Source organism: Schistocerca americana, chromosome 3, assembly GCF_021461395.2.
Source record: "Schistocerca americana isolate TAMUIC-IGC-003095 chromosome 3, iqSchAmer2.1, whole genome shotgun sequence".
Taxonomy (NCBI): domain Eukaryota; kingdom Metazoa; phylum Arthropoda; class Insecta; order Orthoptera; family Acrididae; genus Schistocerca; species Schistocerca americana.
The window spans coordinates 975,567,209-975,580,405 of record NC_060121.1 but is presented as its reverse complement, the minus strand read 5'-3'; the positions used below and the strand labels follow the sequence as shown (position 1 = coordinate 975,580,405).

Sequence of the window (13,197 nt, the reverse complement as noted above, 5' to 3'; positions counted from 1 at the left end):
AGTTCATGCTTAAGTTTTACATTAGTACCCTCAGTGCTTTCATAATTTGGCTACACTTAAATCTTGAATGGAAGAAAGAAACCAATTACAAAATAAATTCTTGAACTGGGAACATCTCTAGTACAGAAAAATTGCAGTTGGGACAGCAAAGTTCCTCCTCTTCCTTCAGCACAAGTACAAAAGGGAGAAAAACGTGGATGATGCTTCCTATGCGAACATCACATGAATGGGAAAACATCCAAAAGTTGCAAGTGACCTTTCTTTTTGTCTGTAAACAACATTCAAAGTTGCTTTATTTTAAATTTAAGGGTGTCTAAGATAAAGGACAGAAAGACATCTAAAAGTGCTTATATACTTTGTTTTCCTATTTTCAGTTCAGTAACATAATTTTTTTTATCTGCTTACAGGAATAACTGGAATAATACTGAAAATATATCTCGCGTAAATTACTTCAGGTCTTTATGACCCCAGTGGCATTCAATGAAACAAAAACTTCTAGCACAGACAAAGTTTTGTGTGTATAACAAAATGGACGCTCTTTGACATAAAACATGGCCGGGGGCCAGCCACCACAGAATCTAAGTTTCCACCGACCGTGGCATGGTAAATTAACATATACACGCTGATAATACATGCAACTCCAGCTATCTGCACAATTAGCAACACTACAGTCTGCCAAAGTTTCTGAGGAAGTCATGTCTTCTATTTGAGGTGTAATGCTACTACTTCTATGTCATTGGTCTAGAGGTAAACAGTGTGTCGTCTGAATCCAATGTCTCTCATTCAAAACCCCTCAATGCCTAAATTTTTTATAGTAAGTTTCATCTGAATGCTGAAGTCCAGACTGAATCGTAGCACAGCTACAATGCTTTTTGTCAGCTACTGTTTGTCATTCCAGATAGTATAAAATGCTTTAGTGTTGTTCAGTGATGCTCCACAAAAAATATCAACAATCTCCATTTTATGCTTGATAGCAACGGAGGCGGATGACCCACTTTCAAATGATGAGTATTGTATTACACTAATGTCCAGGACATGAGTATAGCTCAAAACTAATTTTGTAGTTTGTGATCCAATCAGAATACCTTTATATGTTGTTTAATGTTATTACTAATGCTTTATAGATCGTATCCTTTCCTTTTATAAGTGATTCTTCATGGAACTTTTTCATCAGAAATTCATATTTTTGTCAAGCCACAGTGAGTAACTGTCTCTGATTGATAATCTTACGGTAATTTTTGGAGATAAACTGTGTATATACATTCCACTGCATGCTCTACAGCAATGGAGGTACACTGCATATATTGAGGTCCACGTGGAGACATTTGTATAGCGAGGAAGCTACGTATTCACAAAGCAGACATATTAATGCAGCAAACTGAGTCGAGCTTGTGAAAAGACTTAATGTGTACAGCTTTTCTTCAGATTTTGTTAAAGAATTTCTCTTAGCAATTTGCAGCTCTATTAAGTAAAATGGAAAATAAGAACCCAGAGTGCACTGGTCTGCACCACGATTAGAACTGAGAACACACACTGCTTTCCCATCACCAGACATGTGGAACCACCTAGCTAATGAAAATCTGCTTGGAGCAGGTCTCCCTCATCACAATATTAGTCGTTGAGTCTTGTAACATTAAACATAAGAACCGCTGTTACATACATGACGTACATCATTCCTACAGTCCAAAAATTAAATTTTCTGCCTCATTACCTCATCTTAAATGGCTATTATGTAGTGCAAGTCATTGAAGTGGAAATGGAATGCCAAGTGAATTTAACGGAACAATTCAGGGCCTCATGCAGAGGAAAATGCAGTCACAGATTTACCAAATATTTGCAATGGTGTTGCTCTTTCTTACCTGTGCTAGGGACATCTAAGTAGCGAAACAATTGTCATCCTCGTCTTATACCGGTTCTCAGAAGGAAGGCATGAGTGCGTTTAGTTTTTGCATACTTTCTAACATCACCTTTAAAGGCTAACTATATTTAAGACATTCAATTAGATTTAATGCAGGATCTCTCATTTTGTAAGTATTCTGATGTGGAAGAGGGCAGTTAGTGCTGTTGTTACATAATTTCACACAGGGATTGCAAAGCTAGTGGCATTAATTTCCACTCATGCCTCATACAGATTGAGAAATCCTGAGGTATATTCCCATAATACAAACAAATAAAACACTTTATACAATAGTTTGCTACAAAAACTTATTTCAACAGAATAAAAAAAATTGGAAATCGACATTACCCCACTTCTCAAGAAACAAACTAATGAATTCAATGCCATGCAGCAATCAATTCATTTGAGGATTCAGAAGAGAAGAAACAGAAAATTATGTTCATTACCACAAAGAGCAAACTGAAGTGTGGGCCATTTGCAATTCTGTGCCTTCATACATTTGTCACCTAGAGATCTATGCATATAATGCATATTAAATATGCCTGTTTACTGCTTTCATAACATTCTGTTCTTGTTTGGTCCCTAAATGATTCAAAGAATACAATTTCATGTTATCAATTATTCCTTTGAATCTTTCCAGTGACTTTTTTGTGTGTTGTTGCTTGGTATTCGTAGATCAGACCACAATGCCTGATCCTGTGAGGTATGGGTCCGTAGCTGCTAGAAAGCTTACTAGCTGTATTCAAAATCGAATGTCACAAATAAAACAGGCACTTGGTTACCCAGAATTTCAAAGTTAATTTACGCGGCTACATAAACAAAAACAAGAAGACGCCCTAATTTATCCATTCACATAACTCATTCGAAGAGCAGCAGGACATCATCTTCCATTTATAGTTGTAACACTATAACCAGCAGTTGAGCCAATGGTAAGCCACGGTAGTGGTCACAAATTTGTAGCTATCCGTAGAAGTGGAAGAGTCCATACTACATATCATTTGATGAGTACTATGTTGTGACAAAAGTATCTGTCATCACAGTGTTCAATCAACAGAAATTGTTGCAGAGTTACATCTGTGCTACCAGCCTCCCATTGTTGTCTTACATGTCGGGCTTTTCTGTCGCAATGGAAATGAGTTGCCTAGGTAAATGTGTATATTCTGTGTGGAAAAACATCTGTATTCCATTCTTCCTGATTCACTGGTCATGTGCACTGATACCAAATATGGATAGGAAAGTCTCTTACGAATTAGTGGTTAACAATCATAATAGCAGTAACAATAGGAAACTAATAAGGAATATGCTACAGCCAAGAACAAATGCGATTTATGGAACGTAGTACTTTATAGACCAGGGGTTCCCAACAAAATTTTCTTGAGGACCCCCTCATCGAGCATGTTTGGTACCTTGTCATACTAAAGTATCAAGTACCGAAAACAGCCAAATTAAGAGTCTTTTTATACGTTTTCTAGTTTTGGTACATACAAAAAACGTTGACATATTCATTACTGAAAAAATATTGAGCTTAAAACTGCTCATGCAGGAAGGGGCCAAAACAAAAAATCTGTTATAATACGAAATATATTCAATATATTTTTTTATTATAATAGCACCTTGCGGACCCCTCTGGCACAGCTCGCGGACCACCAGGGGTCCGCGGACCACCTGTTGGGAACTACTGTTATAGATAAACATGTAAGATACAATGAAGTACAGACTGCGCATAGCACTGAACACAGTGACTGGACAACAATAATACAGATTAGAGAATAGGCCCAGCATTCATTTGTGATCGCTTAAATAATACCGTTACTTTAATGTTTCTTCAGAGGGCACCAGGGGGCTGACCCATGCGGCCTCTATAAGTGGGCCTGTGAACTCTATAGGTTCGCGATTTCTGAAATCACAGGTCATGAGTGAAGGTACACCACTCCGCCCTGCACTGAGATTACGAGTCATGGAAATCACCAATGACTACGCTGACATCCATTTAATCATTCAATGATGGCAGCTGCTCCAGCATGCAGTCGGCAAGCACTGGCAAATAGGGGGAAAAGTGATTTGGGGGGGGGGGGGGGGGGAAATCGGGCGTGTCGCCCCCCCCCCCACCCCTCTTGTGAGAGGCCATAGGGCAAGACCGGTAGCAGCATCTCCACTGCCATGTCCTTGTTGAAGTCAGCAATGGAGGAGGTGGCGGCTGTGGTGTCGGGTGCAGGGGGTGTTGCACTGGCGACGGCAGTCAAATGGCAGGGGCGGAGGCAGGATCCCAGACAACGATCTGCCTGGCACAGACCTCTGCTGCGGCCTGGACTGGACTGTCTGTGACACAGGAACAGGTATTGGCAGGGGTGGGGGTGAGGGTGGGGATGTAGGTGGGGGTGTGGGTGGGGGTGGCCTTGGGTCCTCCAGAATGGACCCTGCCCTGCAACGCCGCAGCTGGTCGAAGCGATGGGACGTCCCCCCATCAAGAGATGCAGATGATGCACAAGCGCTAGACCAGCGACACTTCATGACAACAGGAACCCACTTCGGCCGTGGCCACAACTGCTAGCCCAGACAGGGACACCCAACTGGAACCACTGTGGAGCTGGTGATGCCAGAGGATGTGGCATCAGAAGCAGTAGGTGAAGGAAAGTCCTTGGTTGGCAGAATCGCTAAAGCCTCTTTTTCGATCCGAGAATTCCACTGCGGGGCGGGAAGCGTAAGCAAATGGTCATTCAGATCCAGCTGCATATTTGAGCACCAACACCACACCACGACCATGCTGCGGCATCTGTAGCCAACACGAGACGTTGACCCAGCTGAAAAGTGGCCAGACATTGGGAAGATTGAAGCTTAAATTTAAGCAAAGCAAACGCTCCGTCACAAGCTACGGTCCAGGAGAAAAGGCACATTTTTACGCAAAAGCATCTGCAGGGGCTGACCAATAATGGGTGCGTCCAGTAAAAACTTACATTAGTACACAACTTTATCTAGAAATGCCTGCAGTTCCCTAATGGAGGTTGGATGCAGCAAAGTTGCAATTGCTTCGGCATGGTGACACAACAACCTGACCCGTGCAAGGAACCTCAAAACCTAGGTATTCAATTGGGGTTGAAAAAAATTGAGATTTAGCGAGACTGCACTTTGAGACCCACAGACTGCAAAACAGAAAACAATGATCGGAGATTGCTAAGATGGTCTTCGGTGAAAGAACCCAAAATAATGGTACTGTTGAGGTAATTGATGCAGCCCGGTACAGAAGCTTTCAGCTGTTCTAAAAAATGCTAAAAAATTGCAGGCGCACTAATGACAATAAAAAATAAGCGCTGATACTGACATAGGCCAAGAGGTGTATTGACATCGAGAAGGTGCCTAGTGGTCTCATCCAAGGGGTGTGACGGATCAATCCTGGGAAAGCAGTGGCTGTCTAACAATTTTGCAAGCATTTCTTCAGGGCGGGGAAGAAGTTAGATATCTATCACTCGAGACAGTGAAGTCGCCTCAGAGGCAAAGCTTACCCATCGGATTCTTAACGATGACCAGTGGTGTGTGGTGTGGCCCATTCACTGGAAGAAATAGGCTGAATTATTTCAAGCGATATCAAACGATCTAATTTGGCCTTAACAGTTATGCAACACGACAGGCACGCATTGCAGGAAACAAAAAGGCAGATGGACTCTTTCCTGGCAATGTGCACCTGTAAACTTGTAGCATACGGAAAACAGAGACAAAAACTCAAGGGTGAAGAGACGCCAGTTGCAGACATGGAACTTGATCTGACACTAAATTTACACTGGCATTGGAGAAACAGGAAGCGTTGAATGCATCTACCCATACACATCTGCGATATGGGAATGATCCAAGACTAGAAGGTGAGAGGGCGAACACCAGATTTGTAAGAGACAGGAGTGGAGAACTGACCTAGGATCGGAATCTGTTGTTTATTGTAGCTAACCAACTTCTATGAAACCCTGTGTGAGGGGAGAGGAGCCCAAGTCCGTGTGTGTGTGTGTGTGTGTGTGTGTGTGTGTGTGTGTGTGTGTTTAGTAAAGTCACTGCAACTGGTGTGTCCACTTGCATTTTAGTGGCTTATTAAACACACACAAAGTCAATAAACAATTTGTTCAGGGAAACAGTCATTGTAGAGACACAGTTTATGACCATCAGTACAACTGTGTCCACCATGTTAGATGAGGAGTTACACACCAATGCAATGTGGCCTTTCGACAATTGTTACAAACCGCCCAATGCTTAGGGCATGCAGCATGCTCGTGTTGGACAAAGCAGTACAGGCAAGATGGAAGGGGGGCACGTGGCTGCTGCGTGATGCGACTCATTGCTGCTGTGGCTGTATCTGACACTGCCCCATGGAATGCTGGGTCGAAGGTCGTACTGCTGCAATGCAGCATGCCTAACGGGTTGAATGAGCAACTTTTGATACTCACCTCCCCCTCCCACCCCCCCTCCCCACAATGTAGCAATCTGATCGCCTGTGGCCCTTGACACTTCAAAGGACTGTGCTACGTTGAGCACATCCGTAAGCATCAGATTCTCACACTGCCTCAGATTCTCACACTGAAGTGCTTTCTCATGGACTTCCCTGGGGCCAGAACATCACACAAGACCGCTCTTCTAGTCCATTTGAGGTCGACAGTGGGTAGTATTTTACTGTTTCTCGACATTTTGGAAAATGTGGTTTTGCACAAACTGTTCGTTTTGCTAAGATAAGCTTTCACTGCAAGCCAAACAGGACTCATTTGTGCAACTCATTTGTATTTTTCAATGGTGTAATCTGCTGTAAGTTTGAAGCCATCCCTCAGCTCGGCGTTTGGTAGCACAGCTCCGGTGATGGCTGGTTGGAGCAGGCTGTGGTTAGTAGTGAGGACGATGTGGACTGTTCATGGAGTTCTGCATATTAATCGTGCAGTTGAGGCTAGGCAGTACTGCTGCCAATGTTTGGCATCTTGAGATTGTTTACCCTCTTTTGGATGCTGCTTAGTGAGCCTTCTAAATTCTTGCACGATTCTCTTTCCAGTCTGATAAAGTACTCTGAATCGTCATCAGGCATATATGACATTGATCAAACAATGGAAAATCCAGGATGGAATGTAACAATATTATGAGAAGGAAAGTTGCTACACATAATATTAGTATATGGCAATGAGATAGTTAATTCAATTTTTTGGCTGTATCAAGGTAGTACCACTTTTAAATTTCAACTGGTTTTGCATTTACATTGTGAACTGTATGCACTATCACCAGGGCAACCACAGAAAGCTAAATGTAGCGGTTTCGTGTTTGCTCTGCAGCACGATGTCCCTCTCACGATCTAAAGCAAGGACAATTGCTGGTTTAGACCTTCTTGGACAACTGACTTTAGTTTTCTTTTCTTTTTTCTCTGTAAATAGGCAGAACAAATTCATTAACAAAATGCTGAAAAATGTTTTCATTGTTCCAACTGAACAACAGCCTGTTTTTATTTTTAACTGTCAGGCTCCTTTCGTAATGCAATAAAACTGATTCCTCTTTAGATTCATATTGTTACTATTATTACTCTTATTCATTTATTCCCAAGAACTTTCCTATCCATATTTAGTATCAATGCACATGACCAGCGAACCTGGAAGAATGGAATGTAGGATGTTTCACCATGCAGAATATACCTAGACATTTCATTTCCAGAGCATTAGGAAAAGCATAATAATTAAGAGGAAAATGGGAGGCTGGTGACACAGATGGAACTCTGCAATAATTTCTGTTGATTGAACCCTGTGATGACAGATAAGTTTACTCATCAAATGATATGTAGTATGGACTCTTCCACTTCTACAGATAGCTACAGATTTATGACCACTACCATGGCTTACCATTGGCTCCACTATAGGTTATAGTGTTACAACTGTAAATGGAAGATAAGGCCCTGCTTCTGTTCAAATGAGTTATGTGAATGGATAAATTAGGGCGTCTCCTTGCTTTAGTTTACATAGCTGCGTAAACTAACTTTGAAATTCTGTGTAATCAAGTGCCTCTTTTATTTGTGACATTTGATTTTGAATACAATTGGAAAGCTTTCTAGCAACTACGAGCCTATACCTCATGGGAGCAGTCATTGCGGTCTGCTTTACGAATACCATCAACAACACAAAAAAAGTCACTGGCAAGATTCGTAGGAACTATCAGTGACATGAATTTGAATTCTTTCAATCATTTAGCGGCCAAACACAAAGGAACATTACAAAAGTAGTAAACAGGGTACTTAGTATGCATTATATGTACAGATCTCAAAGTGGCAATTGTATGAAAGCACAGAATTTCAAATTGCCTATATTTACAGTTTAGTTTCTGTGTTAAATAATAAAACTTTCACTTCCTTCTTTTCTGAATCCTCAACCGAAGTGATTCCTGTGTGGAACCAAATAATTAATTAACTGTGTTTCTTCTCGCTTTCACCTCTACCAACTTACTTCTGCATTCTCGTGGTGGTTGTGGATTTTATTTGAATTTGGTATTACACTGTATGTAGACAACATCTATTTCAAACTGGAATGTGTTTGGCATCATACCGTTTTGTGGCGAGTGGAAGAAGGTTGATTTGCAATTACTTTTTATTCCACTGAGGTAAGTTTTTGTAGAAAACTACTATAGAAAGTGTTTTATTGTATTATTGGAATGTTGTACATATGATGGAAAATAATATTCCTCCATATTTCACATACTTTATGAGGCAGAGAGGAAATTAATATCATTAGCTTTGCTATCCCTGTGTGAAATTATATAACACCATCATTAAACAGTCCTCTTTTGTGCCAGAATGCCTCAAAAAATGAGAGATCCTGAATTAAATCTAATTGAATGCCTTAAATATAGATGGCCTTGAAAGGCGATGTTAGAAAGTATGCAAAAAAACTAAACACACTCGTGCCTCCCCTCTGAGAGCCTGTGTAAGACGAGGATGACAATTGTTTCGCTACTCAGGTGTCCCTAGCTCAGGTAAGAAAGAGCAACATCATTGTAAATATTTGGTAAATCTGTGACTGTGCATTTTCTTCTGTATGAGGCCCTGAATTGTTCCATTAAATTCACTTGGCATTCCACTTCCACGTCAGTGACTTGCGCTACATAATCGCCATTTAAGATGAGGTAATGAGGCAGAAAATTTAATTTTTGGACTGTAGGAATGACATACTTCATGTATGCAACAGCAGTTCTTATATTTTCTGTTATAAGACTCAACGACCAATATTGCAATGAGGGAGACCTGCTCCCAGCAGATTTTCATTAGCTAGGTGGTTCCACATATCTGGTGATGGGAGGGCAGTGTGTGTTCTCAGTTCTAATCATGGTGCAGACCAGAAGAATCAAACAGTTTTCCATTTAATCTGCTAGGAGAAATTCTTTAACAAAATCTGAAGAAAACTGTACAAATTATGTCTTCTCAAAAGCTCGACTCATTAAGGTGTGTCAATGGTCGTACATGTCTGCTGTGTGAATATCTAACTTCTTCACTACACAAACCTCTCTGAAGAGCTTTGGCTCAACTGTCAACCACACGAATTTGAGTGTTGTTTACTGCGTAAGACCCAGATGTCAGAGGAACAGTTATGAAGTGAAAATAGTTCTTCAGTGCCACATCATGTTATAGTAATTACGCACCGCTATAAACATTTGCTGACACTGGTAGTAGCATCTTCCTTCCACTCCAGGTAGCTTCAAAAAAATGGCAGTACCTTAAATATCCCTTCTGATCAGCATCAAGTTCTTCACAAATCTGTACAATGTACCCACATTGCTATAGAGCATGCAATGAGAGAGATATACACAGCTTATCACAAAAATTTACCACAAGAGTATCATATAAAGGCTGTTACTCACTGTGGCTTGACGAAAATATGAGATTCTGATGAAAAAGTTACAGGAAGACTCGCTTATAAAAGGAAAAGAAACAAGATATAAAGCATTAATAATAAAGTTAACCAACATATTGAGATATTCTGATTGTATCACAAACTACAAAGTTAATTTTGAGCTATAATTGTGTCTTGCATATTAGTGTAATACAGTGTTCACCATATGGAAGCTGGTTGTCTGCCTCTGTGCTGTCAAGCGTGAAATGCGAATTGTTGACTTTTTTGGTGGAGAATCACTCAACAACAGTAAAGCATTTTTTTACTATCTGGAGTGATGACCGGTAAGGGAGTGGAGTGCCACTGTATGAGCTGCTGCAGTGGACGCTGCAGAGCTCTGACACATGCGGTCTTCAAAGGCAGGCAGTCTGCCAAGAAATCTTTCGCAAAAATGTAATTGGAGACATTGTAGCTGGGCAGTCAGGACTTCAGCACTCAGATGAAAGGTGCTACAAAAATTTAGGCAATGAGGGGTTTCGAACATGGAACATCGCATTTGAGACGACAACTGTTTACTGCTAGACTGCATGCATAGACATAGGTGTGTAGCATCTCGAATAAAAGACATGTTTTCTCCATGAACTGCCACAGCTGCAGTGTTGCCAGATTGTGCAGACAGCTGGAATTAAGTGTACTATATGCGTGGTTGTGTTGCTTTACCACGTCACGGTCGGCACAGACTTAGATTCAGTGGCGGCTGGCCCCGGTCATGTTTTATGTTGGTGTTGGGTTGTTTGGGGAGAAGAGACCAAACAGTGAGGTAATCGGTCTCATCAGTTTAGGGAAGGATGGTGAAGGAAGTCAGCAGTGCCCTTTCAAAGGAACCATCCCTGCATTTGCCTGGAGCGATTTAGGGGAATCACAGAAAACCTAAATCAGGATGGCCGGATGCGGGATTGAACCGTTGTCCTCCCGAATGCGAGTCCAGTGTGCTAACCACTGCGTCACCTCCCTCAGTACCATGTTTTATGTCAAAGAATGTACATCACAGGAGGCTTTTTATTATTAAGCTGAAGCTTCCTCCATATTCGGCCAGGTGTGATGGATAACATAAGGCAGCTCTGTTGTACGTTAAATTTATGATTGCAAATCAATGAAATTTTCCCACTATCTTGCAAATTCAAGAATTTTACCACTATCTTGCAATTTCAATGTGCCAGCACAAATAAAGAATGAGTAATAAAACGTTTGTGATCTAAAGAGATATAGTTGTATTATATAAAAATGCCAGTGTCTACACTTACATTTGTAGAATAAAGTCAATACAAGTCAGCATTTCAGGTGGAAACAATCTGTAGAATAACTTTTTACGGGTTTCATCTACTTTTGTTAACAAAACAACATTTTCCCAAAGGCATGCTGCTGCCGTTCCAGCTTAACTAACGATGACCAAATTCACTTTAAATACTCTAAAGCTGACCATTCTATCCAAATACAATGCATACTAGAAACCAAGTTTTAAATGTATTCATTAAACCAACAATGATCAATAACAACTAACTAATATTGTTACTTAACAATGCAACATGTACACAACATCATACACGATTAAAAAGCTTACTTTATTGAACAAAACTATATACGTCCATACCTGTTAAGACATCATTCTCATAACGAATAGCAATGTGTGTATCATGTTCAACATTGCGAAACTTAGCTTCACATCCAGCCAACTGCGTGTGTGTACCATCCCTATCATGGTCATAATGCAGGGAGCCATTGTTTACCATTGCAGAAATATATGGGTGCTGATGCTGCAACATAGGCAAAACACTGAAAAATTTGCTTGCAATATGTACAGAAAAACCATCATGTCACAGGATAGATGTTATAAGATAATGGCAACAGAGGAAATAGAATGTGATTTGGAGGGAGGTGGAGAAAATTATGCAGAAAAGTACTCAAATAAATAGTAATGACTTTTTTATGCGTGTAGCATGCAGGAAGAGATGATGAATGTGACAATGGAAGAAAATCAAAAATTAAAGACTGAGGGGAAGGGGGGGGGGGGTCATCTTCAAAAGAAAGAGGAGGAGGAGGAGAAAGAGAGGTCAAGGAAGTATGATGAACAAACATCTGAAATGGGGGAGGGAGAGCTTAACCTTTGCTGATGAATCAGCTGTTTATATTGTTCTCAGGCATTCAGGCAAGTGAAGCCAACTATGAAACACAATATTTGGGCAATGTAACTTCATGTCATCACAATCTGATAACTACAGAATGAGCATCTTTGGTATGTTGCAAATTTTGAAACTCTTGTTCCTCAGTGGCTCTACCACCCTATCAGGCACAGAAGTCACTCTCAACTAACACTTTGAGTTTCAGCTGGCTGAAGGCTGGGGTCCACACTTAACTGAGAGTGGAGGCAGTCTCTACCAATCAGGTTGTCGACCACTTGTACCACAAGAGCCTCCTCTGAAACTCAATGTCAGAATGAGAAGGTGTCTTTGCACTTTCATTTGTTCATATTTCATTGAGTCCCCTGCAGAAGCACAGAGGAACGGAGTTTGAGCTTAGTGTTTGAAGGTCGCAATCCATCGTCACTCCATACAATGCAGCATGCAGCCAGAAGAGGTGGGAAGCTATGAAAAGGTAAAGGAAGTGCAATGTAGCTAAGACACTCATTCTGCACGGATCACCTGAAGATAACAGCGAGGTATGCTGGCGAAATATTGTGTTTACAAAATGATCACATCTGCATGGACACTCAAGAGCAGTACAAACAGATTAAGAAATAATCAAACCAACTTGTTATAAGAGTGTAACAGAAAGTAAATAGTCTGATAAGACACAAAATTAAAAAAACAGAAGGAAAGACAATGAAAACAGCATTAGGTGTTATTCTGATAAGTGGAGGAATATGTGGCAGGATCACAAACACAAATGACAATAGGTATGGTTGGGCCAATACTTTTCCTACATTAATCTTTTCAGGAAAGACTGAATCCCTACTTATTAAAAAAATTTCAAAAATTAATTTTTTTTAAATACGAAATATACCCTTTCTTCACATTTATGCCTGCAATAAAGCCTCATATTATACTGATAAAAAATCATAGTTGCATATGTAAGCAGTGTTTCAGTTCTTAGTGATATCTGTTTAAGCAGCATCAAATGATCCAATGGTAAAGTAGAAAATGTTGGAAAATTCTATACAACTAACTACAAAACAGACAATGTTTATTGCTGCCTTACATTGTGAGGGCCATTGTGATTGCTGTAAGTGTCCAGTATTACAGCTAAGCCTTCATGGAAATCCATGTTGCCAAACACTGGTCCTGGGGTCATACGATGTTTGGCATACCAGATTGCTAAACCATCTCCATACAGCTCCTTCCCCTTTCCATGCACTTTGAACTGAATTTGCAGCTCCCAGTTACGAACATGACAAGGCTAGAATTGAAATATTTTTTA

At 40.6% G+C, this 13,197-nt stretch overlaps 1 protein-coding gene across 2 annotated transcripts in view; it reads right to left on the bottom strand.

The window, feature by feature from the left end:
* Positions 1 to 13,197, bottom strand: part of LOC124605126 (vesicular integral-membrane protein VIP36) — an 86,794-nt gene that overhangs the window by 41,420 nt on the left and 32,177 nt on the right. For both annotated transcript variants that reach the window (XM_047136603.1, XM_047136604.1), the window contains exons 3-4: positions 12,979 to 13,176; positions 11,375 to 11,537 (exon numbers count right to left, since the gene is read on the bottom strand). In XM_047136603.1, the coding sequence (XP_046992559.1) occupies positions 11,375 to 11,537; positions 12,979 to 13,176 (361 nt within the window). The remainder of the gene's footprint in view (positions 1 to 11,374; positions 11,538 to 12,978; positions 13,177 to 13,197) is intronic.